General features: G+C 44.6%; 1 protein-coding gene across 1 annotated transcript in view; it reads left to right on the forward strand.

The window, feature by feature from the left end:
* Nucleotides 1-16,730, forward strand: part of dok7b (docking protein 7b) — a gene marked incomplete at both ends in the record, with an annotated part of 37,770 nt that extends 21,040 nt beyond the window's left edge. Inside the window, 8 exons of the mRNA XM_080534849.1 lie at nt 4,776-5,277; nt 5,422-5,812; nt 5,927-6,061; nt 6,657-6,737; nt 8,876-9,014; nt 14,485-14,586; nt 15,285-15,467; nt 16,594-16,730. Of these exons, the coding sequence (XP_080390975.1) occupies nt 4,776-5,277; nt 5,422-5,812; nt 5,927-6,061; nt 6,657-6,737; nt 8,876-9,014; nt 14,485-14,586; nt 15,285-15,467; nt 16,594-16,730 (1,670 nt within the window). The remainder of the gene's footprint in view (nt 1-4,775; nt 5,278-5,421; nt 5,813-5,926; nt 6,062-6,656; nt 6,738-8,875; nt 9,015-14,484; nt 14,587-15,284; nt 15,468-16,593) is intronic.
* Nucleotides 16,731-20,000: the final 3,270 nt, after the last annotated feature.

The raw sequence follows: 20,000 nt of genomic DNA on the forward strand, positions 1-20,000 counted from the left end.
TGTTTCAAAATAAAAGTCGATTGGTTTCCGACATGCGGACCAAAACACTAGAACGTGTCACATTTAGTCAACAGTTGAGTCCTTTACAGTCTCACTCAACCTGCAATAAATTATGTAACTGGTCACAGTCACTATGGAACTTTCCAACAGTGCATTCTGTCTGCTCAGTTTATCTCGGCAAGAAGTTGAAGTGCAGTTGTTGTACACTGTACCGTTGCACTGTTATGCTATTGCTGCCGTTCTGACATTCAAAGTTGGGAAGTAAAACGTCCGACTCGACAACCTGTCTACTGTCTCCTCGTCTCTACGCACTCCCACAATAGCACATTTCATACAACAGGGGCAATTCAAAGTGCTTTACATACAGCATTAACACTAGGACCGCGGTGGATCGCGACCTTATTCAATCGCGATGAGGTGTGATTCAGCACTATGATAGTTTAACATAGAGAAGAGTGTACTGACGCACAAAGATCGCTGGAGGGCGATGTCACACAAGGCCGTCTGCCAGGCTCCGACGCCTTTTCCCAGAATGCATTTCGCACCGGCAAGCAGAAGGCGTTTTGAATCCTCCATTTTTTTTCAAAAAAAAAATGCTGTGATTTTGCCTTTACAAGTGTTACCATGTCATTTTATGAAGTTTTAATATGTTTTCAGGTGAGAAAGTACCAATATATATTCTCAAAATGTGTCCAGTTTATCAAAATAACCCGTATATCTCCTCTGACGATTTGAACCCGGTGTGCGCTCCGGCGCTCTCATAGCGAATTTACGAACGCACCCTGCGGTTTCACTTTCAAGATCTAATTTTTTTGCATTGGAAAACACTTACAGAGTGAACTGTCATAATGAAAACATGACAAAGCCATTTGACTATCTTGTTCATAAACAATGGTGTCAGGACTTTTCATTTTGATGACACTGACAACTGTTGTGCAAATGTTAATAGTGATGTGAGAAATGCACCAAAGCGACTGAGAAAACTGTATTATACACAACAGTGTTGTGTTGTGTATATGTGAGTGAGACTGTGGTCTACAGTGATATACAGAAAAAACATTATATACAATATTATACATATATTTTTGTTGTCAGGACTTGTTTAGTTATTGTCATTTCGCAGAGTCGCCTCAATAAAGCAAATGAACAAATGGAACATTTGTGAACAGTTCTGTAACAAAACGCTGTTACTTTTCCTCACACATGTGTAAGTGGAAATCCTGTGGTCCTCGCAAATAAACCAGAATAACTCGTTTCTAAAGTCAGTTCCATTCACTTGATATAATGGTTGAAGCATGGGGGATGGTAATCTAAATTCAAAGGATCTAAAACAATTGTGGCTTGTTTTTCCAATGAAGCCAACAAGGTCTTTGAATTTAGCCCTGCCATGACTAATCTCAAGTATATTGCAGGCAATAGACCTCCATTTATCCCTATACTTGTAGGGCAACTTAGAAACAATAAGCCTGAGGTTTGATGGGCTATCAAGCTCTTCCAGATAGTGCAAGTCTTGCATGGCATTGTTGCATCCTCTCAAATACAGTGCATAGGCCTGTAGTGACTTTCCATCTTCAGCCTTTATGCTTGGCCAGTTCAAGGCTTTATTTATATATATATAATAACGTATGCATGTATGTAACGAGACTGCGGGAGTTTTCATTACTAACGAATGAAAGTTGATTATCATTATTAAAAAATAACTGTAATATATATTGCAATGTTGTCCCTTTCACACATAGTTCCAAGTAATTTCCTTGGAATCCCAAGCTGTGTTGACCAGGTATCGAGACACAACAGCAGGGGAGGGGTGGGGGAAGGGAGGGGAGGGAGGGGTTACATCCCTCTGTAGAACATCTTCTATCTAATCGGCGCACTGTGCTAAAATGCAATGCAAACAAAACAACACAGGACAGACAGCAGTGCAGTGATGCGTTTTATATTATATTCTTTGAACAACAGAACGGGACAGGCGCCAGAAACTGCCATAATATACCATACATATATCTGCCATATATCGTACCTCCGTTTTATATTGAGAAATATGATGATAAATACATATAGGGCGGAGGTATGCTATGTGGTGTGTGGCTAGATATTTTCATGTAGCACTGTGACTGCGGGGGAACCCGATGTCTTTGTTCATTGATCGGAAACGATCGAGACACGGATCGGAAACGATCAACCCTCCCCCCATCAAGCGCATGTCTTATTGAGTCAACACGAGTTGACTCGCTGGAACGAGACAGACTGATACACACCACACCTCTGCCATATCATACATCGGTCCCACATGTATTTATTTACCATCATATTTTTCAATATAAAACGGTATGATATGGCAGATATATATGGTAGCCTACATTGCAGTCGTCCCGCAGTTCTAGTAGATCGCCGACATCATGTTATTTGATGTACATTTCACGGCAAGATAATTCCGATTTGTGGCAAACACCCAACAATTGTTCGTTCACTAAACATTATAACATGAACACAGTTATAGCACCAGTTCCTAGCACCTAGTTTCCTAGCACCAGGGGAGCCCCCCCTCCCAAATTTCGTTGTTTGGTACCTGTACTATATCAATGACAAATAAAGACCATTCATTCATTCATTCATTCAAACAATGACAGTTACAGTCTCGCTCAAACTGTAGCGAGATTAGGAGACTACTAATTGAGAAAAAGAAAAGAAAATACATGAAAGAAAGGAGAGAAAGAGTACAGAATGATAAATCCGCTAATGTGTGTAATGAAAAGTGTGACAATGTTGAAAGACATGATGTCATAATCAAAATATAAAACCTGGTTGGATAAAATAAGATTCTGTTGTGATTGTGTTGACATTGTTGTGATGTCAAAAGAGATCTTGGTTATGTAATGTGTAAAGTGGAGAGGAGATTGATCGGAACTGCGGGAGTTTTCATTACTAACGAATGATGGTTGATTATTATTATACAAAAATAATAGTAATAAATATTGCAATATTGTGTTATCATAGTTATGAGCTTCACAGTGATAACGTCTGTTTATTTGTCGTGAACTTCACGCCGGCCGTGCCCGTAACATCAGCAGACAATCGACTGCTGTAAGCTTGTAAGCGTTGAAACCTGCTTGGCAGCTTTGAAACCCGCTTGGCAGCTTTGAAACCCGCTTGGCTCGCTCATGAATTGGCAGCTATTGTTTGCTAATGGGAAACGATCAATAAGATTACCCTCCCCCGTGTATCAACCATCAAGTGATTGTAACTCACTTTAGAAACTAGTTCTTAGCCTACACGTTTCTTTGTCAAATACATGCTCTGCATGTTTCTCTAAAATGCATAAAGTTCCTATAAGCAGAGAAGTGGGGAAATTATTAGAGCAATCTGATGAAGCTTGAGTCAGCTGAGAACGAACTATGGAACAGATTAAATGCTATATATGGAGAGGAGATTGATTGAGACTGCGGGAGCTTTACTAATGAATGAAAGTTGATTATCATTATTAAAAAAGAATAGTAATACATATTGCAATATTGTGTTATCATAGTTATGAGCTTCACACAGTCTGTTTATTTGTCGTGAACTTCACGCCGGCCCTAACATCAGCAGACACATGAACACAGTGAGGATTCAAACCAACAAAAATAATTAATACACATCATTTCATTTATAATGTGCAGTAAACAAACAAAATAATGTATACTCTCTGCAATTGGCTACTATACAATGGTGCCAAAATCAACTATCCAAATATGAATCTGCGTATATCTATGTACAACCTTGATTGAACCAAGATTCATAGACAGATTGTACCTTTTGCATATCATCATAATAGGCATTCGTGTCATCATGTTCTTTACACATTACATAACCAAGATTTATTTTGCAATCACAACAATGTCAACACAATCACAACAGAATCTTATTTAATCCAATCAGGTTGTATATATAATCTATATATATAATCTATATATTGGTTTCAATATACCTCCATAGCAGTCTACAGTCTAATTTAGCTATATATATAATTACATTATGAGAACATCAGTATTTTTACGCCTTTGGTTGTATTGTCTGAACGAACATTGATTGGGAGACATACTGTACAGTTTATCATTTTCATAACTGTCTGCACATATACATATCTTATTTTGATTGTTATTGTAGCCTATATATAAACACAAATATCAGTCTTATGCACTGTGTCTCATTCAGCACTGAAGCCTGAATTTGAGCACAGTGTGTGCCCCCTTGCTACCTCTGCTGATATAAAAGAGAATTGCAGGCTTGGAGAAAAAGATGGCAGCCACAAATACACAGACACACACAGAAATACTGCTAAAACGCTTTATACTAACTCGATTTTGAAAATGTAAAAATGCTGGGTGGTAGAACGCACATATCTAGGAAAAGTCATGAAAGGAGGGTCCTGAAATGTGATCGAGTGCAAAGGTAGAATTTTTTTTGTACTCACTGGTGCTGTTTAACACCTCACGGCTGTTCTAGTGTTAAACAATACAGAAAAAGAAGGAAAAAATTACAAGAATTAATACATATAGAAAATAAATTGCTAAACATTTAACAATATAATAAGACAATGAATAAAAGGATATAGATAAAAGTGTTATATTACTGCAACTGTATTCAAGCGCTGCTCTTCCCGATACGGCGTGTGAGATACTGCCTCTGTGTTTAGCCGCTATTGGTGAACCCATCTGTTCACCAATACTAATCAATAATACTAATATTAACCTGGAAGTATTATTATTAATCTGAGTTAACCCTTTCCTCTGCAGCCTCCACCTCCAGCTGCAGTACCTCGGTCGCCGGGGACGACCACAGCAGCATGTCCAGCTCCTCCTCCAGCCAATCAGACGCCAGCTACGGAAGCCGCCTCCCACTGTGGGCGGAGCCATCGTCGACCAGACCGAACCTGTCGTCCTCCGAGACGACCGTGTCATCGGCCCCGCCCACCCCGACCAGCCAGTCGACCAATCCCGACGATCGTCTGTACGCGGCCGTGATGATGGGAGGAGGAGGAGGAGGGGGAGGAGGAGGAGGAGGAGGAGGAGGGTCAGCGATTCGCCCTCCGTCTTCTTCGTCCTCCTCCTCCTCCAATCAGGTCGCGCGGTCGCGAGGCCTCCACGACAGCGGCCGGCAGAGCTCATTGGACAGCGGGATCGGCATCGCCACAGGCAGCCAATCGTCTTGCTCCGGCAGCTTCTCTTCCTGTACGGGGAGTCTGGACATGGCCAGTCAGGGAGGAGGAGGAGGAGGAGGGGAGGAGTTCGGATCTCTGCTCAGTCTCCCCCTTCCTCCTCCCCCCCTCCCTCCCCCTCCTCCCCCTTTGTCCTCAGTCCTCTCAGATTTCAGTCCTGCTGCCTCCCCCCTCCCCCTCCCCTGCTCCTGCCCCTCCCCCTCCTTCTCTGGGACTGGGACTAGCTCTAGCGCCACCCGGAGGCAAGCGGAGGAATACCAGGTCCCCAGCCACCTCAGGCTGCGCTACGACACCCCCAGGACTCTGCTAGACAGCCCCAGGACCCCCCTAGACCCCCCCAGGACCCACCTAGACACCCCCAGGACCCCCCTAGACCCCCCCAGGACCCACCTAGACACCCCCAGGACCCACCTAGACACCCCCAGGACCCACCTAGACACCCCCAGGACCCACCTAGACACCCCCAGGACCCACCTAGACACCCCCAGGACCCCCCTAGACCCCCCCAGGACCCCCCTAGACCCCCCCAGGACCCACCTAGACACCCCCAGGACCCTGCTAGACACCCCCAGGACCTTGCTCCAGAGCCCTCCCCCCACCCCGGTCCAGGGAGGGGTACCTCAGTGGGGCCAGGACAGGAGGCCGGCCGGGGGTGGAGGTGGAGGGGGAGGTGGAGGGGGAGGTGGAGGTGGAGGTCGTGACACCCCCTCGGACCCCACATCTCAACAGTGGGGTCAGGGGTCAGCCCGGGGGGGTCAGGTGTGCTCCTGGGGCAGCGAGAGGGCGCCCCCGGTGGACGGTGTGGAGAGGTGCGCTGCCAGACCCCTGCTGCTGCCTGGCTGCCCTGTGTGTGGAGGAGCTCAGGTAACACACCTGGTCACCTGATGATGATGATGATGAGGATGAGGATGAGGATGAGGATGAGGATGCGGATGATGTTGTTGTTGTTGTTGTTCTTCTTCTTCTTCTTGTGCCTCTGGTTAACACCAGAACAGCCATGGGTGGAGTCATTTGACCCTGTTAGTAAAAGAACATGTATACCTTTGCATTCGATCAAATTTCAGGAGCCTCCTTTCATGACGTTTCCTCGATATGTGCGTTCCACCACCCAGTATCCTTACATTTTCTAAATCACATCAGGATAAGCTGGTATGAAGCTATTTTTCCGTTTTTCTGTGTAGGAGGGCAGGCTAATTTACAAGACGCACCAACTAGTGGTCGTTGTGTGTAAGTAGCAGCTTCCTATTGTAAAGACTCTGGTAATTTGACCCCCGAGGCGGCTCTTATAGTAGGTAACATAGGCACGACTGTTCTAGTGAGTTCTAGGGAGTGAAACTCCCGGAGCAAGACCCCCCAAATGGTTATTGTATAATTTGAACCCTGGTTTGAACCCCATGTTTACTGTTTGGCCATCCTAGTTGTTTAACTCCATCTCTTTGGCACATTTCTCCCCCTCCAGTGCACAGACCACTGTTTAGATCTAAACTACATTACCCATGAGCAACTGTTCTCAGCTAGGAAAAGATATGTTCCCCAGAAGGTAAGATGGTGGTGGTCTTCATTGACAGTTTGGGCTAATGCTTGAGAATCCACACATCTTTTTGTTGTTGTGTTAATTGTGTTAATTTATTGATCATTTAACACAGTTGTCATTCATTTTAACCGAGTGTACCCATTGATAACTCTTCTCTCCGGTTTAACAAGCTCTGTAACCCCATAACCAGACTCCATGTGGCTTCATTTCACTTTGATCGGATTTATTGATTGATTGATTGGATTTATTTGTTATGGGTTTGACAGGGTTTGACAGTAACACCGTTTTACTTGCCCGGACCAAGTAAAACATTCGCCGGAGTTGTTTGCGCGAGCCCGACGACGCTGCTAGATCCCGAATATTTTTACTTGTGTGCAGGAAGAACAACAGACGATCCCTGTAGAACACTGTAGATCCCTGTCGATCCCTATAGATCCCTGTAGATACCTATATATCCCTGTAGATACCTGTCGATCCCTGTAGATACCTGTCGATCCCTGTAGATACCTGTCGATCCCTGTAGATACCTGTCGATCCCTATAGATCCATATGGATTCCTATAGATCCCTGTAGATCCCTATAGAACACTGTAGATCCCTGTAGATCCCTATAGATCCCTATAGAACACTGTAGATCCCTGTAGATCCCTGTAGATCCCTGTAGATACATATAGAGCCATATAGTCTAGATCACTAGATCCCTATAGATCATTGCAGATCACTGTAGATCCCAATCCGCTTGTTAAGTCTGACGTCAAAAGTGACGTTTAGCCATTTCCGAGTCCAAACCAGAAATTCCCTCCACCAGAGTACCAGTGAACGACAGCGGTAGAATGACAGTTTAATCGTTTTTTAGACTCGGATCTATTCATACAACAAGGGACGCAGCACTTTTCCGTTTTCTCCATATTGTCAGGGTATTTGAGCCTCGGAAAAGCGCTATATAAATATAATTTATTATTATTATTATTATTTCGGCATTTCGAAGACAGCGCCTCAGCCAACGTTGGACCCGGAAACACGTCACGACTTAACAAGCGGATAGATCCCTATAGATCATTGTAGATCACTGTAGATCCCTATAGATCCCTATAGATCCATGTAGATCACTGTAGATCCCTATAGATCCCTATAGATCCATGTAGATCACTGTAGATCCACATAGAGCCCTGTAGATCCCTGTACATTAAATCATTGCTGGCAGCACGTACAAACCCTTTAAGATAGGTTTACCACGTCAACAAACTGATGGATGTGTAGAGACAGTGTTGCCTATCGTCAACAAGCTGATGGATGTGTAGAGACAGTGAGACAGTGTTGTGTAGAGACAGTGTAGAGACAGTGTTGTGTAGAGACAGTGTAGAGACAGTGTTGTGTAGAGACAGTGAGACAGTGAGACAGTGTAGAGACAGTGTTGTGTAGAGACAGTGTGTAGAGACAGTGTTCCTATTGGAATGAAACTCTTCATTTCCGGACTTATGTTCATGGAAGTGAAACAAAGCAAAGTGCAATCTGATTCCAGGGGTACAAACAACTTCCTTCCTTCCTTCCTTCCTTCCTTCCTTCCTTCCTTCCTTCCTTCCTTCCTTCCTTCCTTCCTTCTTTCCCTCCATCCTTCTTCCATTCCTTCTACCCTTCCATCCTTCCTTCCGTCTCTCTCTCTCTCTGTTACACACCGGAGGTGGTGTCTCTGCAGCAGGTGTGAAGGGGAAGGAGAGGTCAGACTAGAAGTAGAGGACAGTGGCTTCCGCAATGCCTCTGCTTACCAGCCAATCAGTTTCATAAGTGAGGGGTGCTTAGGTGGCGTAGTGGGCTAAGCGTCGACCATGTAACCGCAGGGTTCCCGGTTCGATTCCGGCCGCGGACATATCCTGCATGTCATCCCTTCTCTCTCTCTCACCCATCCTTCCTGTCAAATCTCTACTATCTCTATCGCAATAAAAAAAATATGAGTGGGACTGCCCCACTCAACAACAAAAAAAGGAAAAAATAAAAAAGGTTTCATAAGTGAATCAGTTTCATAAGTGAATCAGTTTCATAAGTGAATCAGTTTCATAAGTGAATCAGTTTCATAAGTGAATCAGTTTGGGTCAAAGCCCTTCTTGGCCTCAGGTATCTAACCACCTGTCTTGTTCTCCTCCACAGGGAAGCAGTTCATCCCTGGCCAGCCTGCCCCCCTCCACCCCCTCCACGCCCACGCCAAGCCTGCCCCCCTCCACGCCCACGCCAAGCCTGCCCCGCTCCACGCCCACGCCAAGCCTGCCCCCCTCCACGCCCACGCCAGGTGCGTCTGTCTGCATGTCAAGAGCTCCACTGCAAAGTGCAAATACTTGTATTTTCTTTAAAAAATATTGCTGTGGTGAAATAATTGAGCATTAATACCAGAGAGGCTGTAATCTGTCCTCAGGTTTGTCACGGGTAGGGGGGGTTGTTAGACAAACACCAAGTGACAGTATCAACTATGGGTGCGTTCGTAAATTCGCTCTGAGAGCGCCGGAGCGCACACTGGGTTCAACGTCATAGAGCGACCAAGTAATTTGATTGGACAATAAACATTCCATGAGTGCTGATCGGATTTCCAGAGCGTATTTATGAACACACCCTATGAATCACGGCCTTGACTGCATTATTGCTAACACACAACGGTTACACAACAAATCGTAAAATTGTGACAAAAACACAAAGCTTGAGGTGTTGAGAAACATAGTTCCCAAAACTACACAGGTTGTCAAGGGAACGTGATAGACAAGTCTACTGCGGTCTGAATATCATAATAGATAATTCAACAGTGACATTACCGCTATTAATCACAGCTTCTAATGCCTCCTGGGGGGGGTATTCCATCAACGTCGCTAAAGGAAAATCCCGGCTTATTCTGAAGTCTCACGAGATTGATCAAAAATGAACCGGGATTTTCCTTTAGTGACATTGATGGAATACCCCCCTGGACAATTGCTATGCTTGTTAACAACCCGTTGTATAACACCTTGTATGATATACTGTATTTGAACAGTTTAACAGTTGGCCATGATAGGGTATTTGTTTACATAATAATCATATTCTTGAAGATCAAGATTGTTTCATGATGAATTGAACAACCAATATTACAATATACATATTGGAATGAAACTCTTCATATTTACACTGTAGTTTAATAATATTTATTTATTATTTATTGGACTTTGTTTATGGGCATGTCCAGTAATGTGGCAGACTGTGTCTGTATTCATTTATCTGGATAAAGCCAGACTGCATATCCAGCCATGTCAAATTATATTTAAAGTGCATTATCATACTCTCAATCAATCATCAATCAATCAAACTTTATTTATATAGCACAAGTCATGCATTGAATGCAACTCCAAGTAGGGATGCTCCGATCTGGATTTTTGGGGCCGATACCGATCACCGATTTTTTTCCTCAAGATCAACCGATACCGATACCGATTTTTTTTTTAATACATAACTGTAGGCCTACTGACTGGATAGCCTACATATTTTTTGCTTTTTAGACAAAAGTTTTGATCCATTAGGCACCAAGCAAACGCAGACCCATTTTTATGGCATAGTAAAGGTCTGGCCTATCACCCAGTTAGGGCCTTTTGATTGATTGATTGAAAACTTTATTAGAAGATTTGCAGAAGTAGGTACATGAAAGTACATATTACATACAAGGTCAACTAACAGGATAAAAACCCAAGAAAGCCAATGGCTTATTTCAATTGGGGTCCTTCATTCTCAATTCATCGCCTGAAGCCCAAGTCAGTCGATATGGCTGTATAAAAGACATCATAAACGTGGCCTTCATGGTTTACATACTGTTACGTCCTCCTATGTTTTCTGTTCAGTTATCTGTCTTCCCCAGGAAAAAAAAAAAAAAAAGGGAAAAAAAGATCGTTTTTTGCGATCGGCCATTTTTGCCGATCACCGATCGAGTCATTTGGAGTGAAATCGGCCGATTTAAATCGGTGGCCGATAAATCGGAGCATCCCTAACTCCAAGTGCTGAACATAAAAACTATAGTAAATAAAACACAATACAATAAAAGAAGAGCTAGAAGATTAGAAATAGATCAAATAAACACAACACAACAAAACCAGGAATAAAACAAGACATAGGAGATAAGAAATAGGAGCAAAAGTGTAAAAGTGCAAGTTCAGGTAAACACTAGATAAAAGCCAGGTTAAAAATGTGTGTTTTAAGCTTTCTATCCACAATACCCTCAATACCCTTGATGCAGTCTCCAAACTGACTTGACCAGTTATCCAGTACTACGTCCAAACATGCCAGATTTTAGTCATGTGATTGTATCTCCTCATTGTGTAAAGTTTACATCTGGGAGTCATTAGGATGCACATCTGTGCTTGATTTTTACTGCTTTACTCAAAAGAAAGGTTCAAAGAACAAAGAAAAGTTCTTACTTTTGTTTTACTTTATATATATTTAAAATTGCAACAGAAGACAACAACAGTGTATAATATGAAAAGTGATTGTCAGTAAGGTTTAAGGACTGCATGTCTGTCCATGCATTCACCCTGTCTCTGTCCATGCATTACTCTGTCTCTGACCATGCATTACTCTGTCTCTGTCTGTCCATGCATTACTCTGTCTCTGACCATGCATTACTCTGTCTCTGTCCATGCATTACTCTGTCTCTGTCCATGCATTACTCTGTCTCTGTCCATGCATTACTCTGTCTCTGACCATGCATTACTCTGTCTCTGACCATGCATCCACTCTGTCTCTGACCATGCATTACTCTGTCTCTGACCATGCATTACTCTGTCTCTGACCATGCATTACCCTGTCTCTGACCATGCATTACTCTGTCTCTGTCCATGCATTACCCTGTCTCTGACCATGCATTACTCTGTCTCTGACCATGCATTACTCTGTCTCTGACCATGCATCCACTCTGTCTCTGACCATGCATTACTCTGTCTCTGATCATGCATTACTCTGTCTCTGACCATGCATTACTCTGTCTCTGACCATGCATTACACTGTCTCTGTCCATGCATCCACTCTGTCTCTGACCATGCATTACTCTGTCTCTGACCATGCATTACTCTGTCTCTGTCTGTCCATGCATTACTCTGTCTCTGACCATGCATTACTCTGTCTCTGTCCATGCATTACTCTGTCTCTGACCATGCATTACTCTGTCTCTGTCCATACATTACTCTGTCTCTGTCCATGCATTACTCTGTCTCTGACCATGCATTACTCTGTCTCTGACCATGCATTACTCTGTCTCTGACCATGCATTACTCTGTCTCTGACCATGCATTACTCTGTCTCTGACCATGCATTACTCTGTCTCTGACCATGCATCACTCTGTCTCTGACCATGCATTACTCTGTCTCTGTCCATGCATTACTCTGTCTCTGTCTGTCCATGCATTACTCTGTCTCTGTCTGTCCATGCATTACTCTGTCTCTGACCATGCATTACTCTGTCTCTGTCCATGCATTACTCTGTCTCTGACCATGCATTACTCTGTCTCTGACCATGCATTACTCTGTCTCTGTCCATGCATTACTCTGTCTCTGTCCATGCATTACTCTGTCTCTGTCCATGCATTACTCTGTCTCTGTCCATGCATTACTCTGTCTCTGACCATGCATTACTCTGTCTCTGACCATGCATTACTCTGTCTGTCTCTGACCATGCATTACTCTGTCTCTGTCCATGCATTACTCTGTCTCTGTCCATGCATTACTCTGTCTCTGTCCATGCATTACTCTGTCTCTGTCCATGCATTACTCTGTCTCTGACCATGCATTACTCTGTCTCTGACCATGCATTACTCTGTCTCTGACCATGCATTACTCTGTCTCTGACCATGCATTACTCTGTCTCTGACCATGCATCACTCTGTCTCTGTCCATGCATTACTCTGTCTCTGACCATGCATTACTCTGTCTCTGACCATGCATTACTCTGTCTCTGACCATGCATTACTCTGTCTCTGTCCATGCATTACTCTGTCTCTGACCATGCATTACTCTGTCTCTGTCCATACATTACTCTGCCTGTCTCTGACCATGCATTACTCTGTCTCTGACCATGCATTACTCTGTCTCTGTCCATACATTACTCTGCCTGTCTCTGACCATGCATTAGTCTGTCTCTGACCATGCATTACTCTGTCTCTGACCATGCATCACTCTGTCTCTGTCCATGCATTACTCTGTCTCTGTCCATGCATCACTCTGTCTCTGTCCATGCATCACTCTGTCTCTGTCCATGCATTACTCTGTCTCTGTCCATACATTACTCTGCCTGTCTCTGACCATGCATTACTCTGTCTCTGACCATGCATTACTCTGTCTCTGTCCATGCATTACTCTGTCTCTGACCATGCATTACTCTGTCTCTGACCATGCATTACTCTGTCTCTGTCCATGCATTACTCTGTCTCTGACCATGCATCACTCTGTCTCTGTCCATGCATTACTCTGTCTCTGTCCATGCATTACTCTGTCTCTGTCTCTGTCCATGCATTACTCTGTCTCTGACCATGCATTACTCTGTCTCTGTCTGACCATGCATTACTCTGTCTCTGTCCATGCATTACTCTGTCTCTGACCATGCATTACTCTGTCTCTGTCTGACCATGCATTACTCTGTCTCTGACCATGCATTACTCTGTCTCTGTCTGACCATGCATTACTCTGTCTCTGTCCATGCATTACTCTGTCTCTGTCCATGCATTACTCTGTCTCTGTCCATGCATTACTCTGTCTCTGACCATGCATTACTCTGTCTCTGACCATGCATTACTCTGTCTCTGACCATGCATTACTCTGTCTCTGACCATGCATTACTCTGTCTCTGTCCATGCATTACTCTGTCTCTGACCATGCATTACTCTGTCTCTGACCATGCATTACTCTGTCTCTGACCATGCATTACTCTGTCTCTGACCATGCATTACTCTGTCTGTCTCTGTCCATGCATTACTCTGTCTCTGTCCATGCATTACTCTGTCTCTGACCATGCATTACTCTGTCTCTGACCATGCATTACTCTGTCTCTGACCATGCATTACTCTGTCTCTGTCTGACCATGCATTACTCTGTCTCTGTCCATGCATTACTCTGTCTCTGTCCATGCATTACTCTGTCTCTGTCCATGCATTACTCTGTCTCTGACCATGCATTACTCTGTCTCTGACCATGCATTACTCTGTCTCTGTCCATGCATTACTCTGTCTCTGACCATGCATTACTCTGTCTCTGTCCATGCATTACTCTGTCTCTGTCCATGCATTACTCTGTCTCTGACCATGCATTACCCTGTCTCTGACCATGCATTACTCTGTCTCTGTCCATGCATTACCCTGTCTCTGTCCATGCATTACTCTGTCTCTGACCATGCATTACTCTGTCTCTGTCCATGCATTACTCTGTCTCTGACCATGCATTACTCTGTCTCTGACCATGCATTACTCTGTCTCTGACCATGCATTACTCTGTCTCTGTCCATGCATTACTCTGTCTCTGACCATGCATTACTCTGTCTCTGTCCATGCATTACTCTGTCTCTGTCCATGCATTACTCTGTCTCTGTCCATGCATTACCCTGTCTCTGTCCATGCATTACTCTGTCTCTGTCCATGCATTACCCTGTCTCTGTCCATGCATTACTCTGTCTCTGTCCATGCATTACTCTGTCTCTGACCATGCATTACTCTGTCTCTGACCATGCATTACTCTGTATCTGACCATGCATCCACCCTGTTCCTTAGACCAACCCCAGGCGCGGAGGGAGGAGAGGAGTGACGTTACCCTCTATATAGGCACCCCCCCTCCAGCCAGACTGGCGCTCCACAGGCAGACCTCCATCTCAGGTGAGGTCACCTTCGGCTTTTCAGCCTTTACTTAATAAAATCAAATCAAATCAAGTTTTATTTGTGTAGCGCATTTCTCACAAGTTGTGACTCAATGCGCTTCACATAATGACAGAGCCGCAAGCAGGCAAAGGTAAAAAAAAACTGTACACTGTGTAGCCAGGAAAACTCCCTCATAGAGCGACTACTACCAGTTTGCCTACCAGCACACAGCAGTGGATTGGATTTACTTATTAAACTCTTGATTGTTTTGGGTTATCCGTGGTGTGTGTGTGTGTCCCTTTCTGTGATGGCCCAGAGCCAGGTCGTAACAGTGATCAACAGACCAGCAGCCTCCTCGCTCCCCTGAACCCACAAACCCAAACCGCCAGCTGCTTTTACACCGCTGGAAAGACCGCGTGAATCTAAAGATTATATTGGGGTGGCTGTGGGGCAGGAGGTAGAGCCGCCGTCTAATGATCGCAAGGTGGGCAGATCGGCGGTTCGTGACACATGTCGAAGTGTCCTTGGGCAAGACACCGAACCCCAAATTGCTCCCAGTGAGCGGGCCTCATTGGGCGCCTTGCATGGTAGCTTGCCGCCATTGGTGTGTGGATGTGTGTGTGTGAATGGGTGAATGAGAAGCCGTTGTAAAGCGCTTTGGATAAAGGCGGATATAAGTGCAGTCCATTTACCATATTGGTTTCTTTTGGTTCCAGGGAACTTCTTCACCTTTCCCCCCCAGGACGCCCTCCTGGCGTTGGACCGACGCGTCAGCGACAGCGTGAACTATGTCAACATCCCGGCTAGCCCCGCGGCTAAGGCTAGCAGGGAGCTGCTGTACATGGAGCTGGACCTGCTGGACCCGGGCGCGGCTGCAGCCTCCTGCCCCGCAGAGAGAGGTAACTCCTTGCAGCTGCGTAGACCCAGTAAGAACCATCCTTAGATGGCCATTTTGGCTCAATGTTTCTCTCTCCACTCGCCTCCATTTTGGCTTTTCTGCTTCATGTTGCCTCGAAATGTTTTTGTTTTTGTTTGTGACTCTGCTCTGTGCTGGTTGGTTTGGCTGAGGTCTCCTTTGTTGTTCTTCTGCTTTGGCTGTTGTCTAAATTGTCTAAAGTGACTTTTGTCTTCTACGCCTATTATGTATGTGCAATAGTACCTCCCTAAGTTAATGCTATGGCCTTGACAAAGCATGAATGTAAACATTCATGAAAGTACTGATGTTGTTATTATGCAACATTAGTAATTCAACTGACTATACCTTATCCCAAATGTTTTTCTTTTTCTTACTCTTTATTTGTATATTTTGGGACATCAGGGTATTTTGCATTAATTGATTTCAGAGATCTTGACGACATACCGGATTCTTTCGGAGGAGCAGATTTCTGTATTTCCGCGAAAACCTTTGATAGTGTAATTACACCAACCAGGGATTGATTTGGATCCTTGTGTGACTTGGTCATGTTCAGACAGATTTTACCAGGTGTTCAAAGACATCGCTGCCTGATTGCAACACCATGATGAGGCAGTAGAAACACAGGACCATAAACATTATGGGTGTGTGTGTGTGTCTGTCTGTCTGTCTGTCTGTGTGTGTCTGTCTGTCTGTCTGTCTGTGTGTGTCTGTCTGTCTGTCTGTTTGTGTGTGTGTGTGTGTGTCTGTGTCTGTCTGTCTGTCTGTCTGTCTGTCTGTCTGTCTGTGTCTGTCTGTCTGTCTGTCTGTCTGTCTGTCTGTGTGTGTCTGTCTGTCTGTCTGTTTGTGTGTGTCTGTGTGTGTGTGTGTGTGTGTCTGTTTCTGTGTGTGTGTGTGTGTGTGTGTGTGTGCGTACGTACGTACGTACGTACGTCTGTCTGTCTGTCTGTCTGTCTGTCTGTCTGTCAGTGTGTCTGTGTGTGTCTGTTTGTGTGTGTGGGTGTGTGTCTGTGCGTGCGTGCGTGTATCCGTGGTGTATCAGCCGGTGTGGAAGTCCCGTCATCTTGTCATGATCCTGATCATATCCTGTTTGTCTTCTCTCGTCCAATCAGGAGGGGGCTCCACCAGGTACGCCCACATCGACCTCATCACCACGGCGACGGCCCAGAGGGTGGGGGCGGAACACGCCCAGGGGAGGGAGGACAGGCTGGCCGAGCTGGAGCGCAGGAGGAGGGGGGCGCACACCTGATATACACCTGATATACACCTGATATACACCTGAAACACACCTGATACACATCTGATGGACAAACACCTGTACACACCTGTACACACCTGATACACACCTGTACACACCTGATACACACCTGTACACACCTGTACACACCTGTACACACCTGATGGACAAACACCTGTACACACCTGTACACACACCTGATACACACCTGTACACACACCTGTACACACCTGATACACACCTGTACACACACCTGTACACACCTGATGGACAAACACCTGTACACACCTGTACACACACCTGTACACACCTGATACACACCTGTACAAACACCTGTACACACCTGATGGACAAACACCTGTACACACACCTGTACACACACCTGTACACACCTGATGGACAAACACCTGTACACACCTGTACACACACCTGTACACACCTGATACACACCTGTACAAACACCTGTACACACCTGATGGACAAACACCTGTACACACACCTGTACACACACCTGTACACACACCTGTACACACCTGTACACACACCTGTACACACCTGTACACACCTGTACACACCTGATGGACAAAACACCTGTACACACCTGTACACACCTGTACACACCTGTACACACCTGTACACACCTGATGGACAAACACCTGTACACACACCTGTACACACCTGACACACACACACAGCTGTAAATAGGTTATCATTACACACATTCTGTACGGTATATACAGTATGTTATCATCACACACACACACACACTCTGTAAATAGGTTATCATAATACACATTCTGTAAATAGGTTATCATCACACACATTCTGTAAATAGGTTATCATTACATTGTACTGTGAGCTTGTTGTGATCTAAAGCCAATTGGCCATGTTTTGTATGGGCTAATGTAAGCAACTTGTTGGAAAGTGATTTTGACATTTTGACCTTGGCCATGACAAGTATCTGTCCTCTGTTGTGGTTAAAAAAAAAGGTGTTTACATGTTTACTCTTTGAGTGCATGTTTCTAAGACAACGACCTTAATTTCACATTAAAAACGAGTCTTTCTGCTAGGGGCGCTTAGGTGGCGTAGCGGGTTAAGCGTTGACCATGTAACCGCACGATTCCGGCCGGGGACATATCCTGCATGTCATCCCTCCTCTCTCTCTCACACCCATCCTTCCTGTCTAAATCTCTACTGTATCTGTCAATAAAATGAAAAATATGAGTGGGACTGCCCCACTCAGAAAAAAATAACTTAAAAAAACAAACAGATTCTTTCTGCTACATTTCTGATCCAGACTGGCCTCCAGGGCTGGAGACATTTACATGTGAGGGTTGTGATCCCCGTGTGCGTGGCGTGACGCTGCTCATACGTGTTCTCTGAGGTGACGATGTGATACCATGTACCATGTGCTTTTTAACTGTTTTTTACATTATACGTTTTCTCTCAAGCGTAATATAAAGGATAACTGGGTAATACATACGTGTGATGTGCCCTGGCAGTGAGGGCTCTGTAGTAAAGCATACCTGTAGCCTACGCTCTTTTTTGTGTGAATAAAATGTATGTAAATAAACATTTTAACAACTGAGACGAACAATACAACAAACAATGAACTGACAGACAAATATTTGAAGCTCGTTCTTAACCATGGGTTAAACCCTAAGTGCAAGAATCTTAGGCTGCGTTCGTAAATTCACTCTGAGTTGCACCAGAGCGCACACTGGGTTCAACGTCATAAAGGGGACCAAGTAATTTGATTGGACAAGAGGCATTCCCACGAGTGCTGATCAGACTTCCAGAGCGAACTTACGAACGCAGCCGTAGTGTGCCCTGCTCCTCTGTTGTACTGTCAACGGATCGGTTGTCACGACTACACTACTGCGCTGTGTCATTTGTTTATACCACAATGATGATTTATCATGAAACATTTTGTCCAATCAGGAGGGTTTCAAAGCAGTTGCTTTAACACTGATGACCTACTTCCTACTTCCTGTTCCTATCCTCGTGTTTCTCATCACTGCCAGACGAGGGCCCTTTCTCAGTTATCAGAAACTCCCTTCCTTCTGTCCTCTCCTCTCTCCTCTCCTCTGTCCTCTCCTCTGTCCTCTCCTCTGTCCTCCTCTTGCTTCCTTGTGTCCTCTCCTCTCTCCTCTGTCCTCCTCTTGCCTCCTTGTGTCCTCTCCTCTGTCCTCCTCTTGCTTCCTTGTGTCCTCTCCTCTGTCCTTCACTTGCCTCCTTGTGTCCTCTCCTCTGAGTTGGACAGGTGAACGGAAGGTTGTTGTGACACCACCACTAGGGTGCCCTTGAGTAAGGCACTTAGCCCTCAGTTACTCCAGGGAGAACGTCCCTGTAATCTGTAATCTGTAGTTGTAAATCGCTTTTGAAGCTGATGTAGGAAAGGAACACGAGGAATCAAGGTTCTAACAGTTGTTGTAGATATACCGCTACTTTGTAAACACTTCTTCCATATTGTATATTGGGGTTAGTGTGGTTGAACATGATTTGAAGTGAGTGGACGAAGAATAAATTGCAGTCTTGTGTGTGTGTGTGTGTGTGTGTGTGCGTACTGTAAATATGGCTTGATGCAGTACTCTGTAAATATCAGACCTGTTTTATTCCTGTGCAGTTCTCAGATGGTGAAAGTCGTGAGGTGTGAGTTAAAAGATGATGATTGTTGATTTTGTTGTCGTAATACCCTCCAGTCACCTGCCACTGCATCTGGTCTCTCTGTGTGTGTGTGTGTGTGTGTGTGTGTGTGTGTGTGTGTGTGTGTGTGTGTGTGTGTGTGTATGACTGCAGGTGACTGCACAGACCTCCAAAGCTGCATCCTTCAAGGCTAGTGTTGGAACGTGTTATTGAACATGTTTCAGAAAACCTTGGTGTTAAATATACAAAACGAGGCATTCAAAGTGATTTAGGTGACTGTGTGGTTTGTGTCTTGCCCCATGATCAGGGGATCACAGGTTCAACACCTTTTCACTACTATTTGATTTTTCCAGAAATGTTTATTGAAATAAAGATAAAGCTGTGTTTTAAGTGTGTTTAATTGTCCCCCAACAGTTCAATTATGCCACAAAAGATTGTGAAGTAAGACGATTACATTACAAATGATAACACTTTCAACCAGTTTCGATCTTGTAGACTTCACACACAGGTGTTAACCACACCGACCACTGAGGTGCCAGACATCTTCCCAAAAATGAAATGAAATGAACATGACCTCACTGTCATAACCCTCTGAGGTCCCCAGGAGTGTTTGAACTATGACCCCACCCCTCACAG

This window comes from Nansenia antarctica, assembly GCF_963989245.1.
Source record: "Nansenia antarctica genome assembly, chromosome: 6".
Classification (NCBI taxonomy): domain Eukaryota; kingdom Metazoa; phylum Chordata; class Actinopteri; order Argentiniformes; family Microstomatidae; genus Nansenia; species Nansenia antarctica.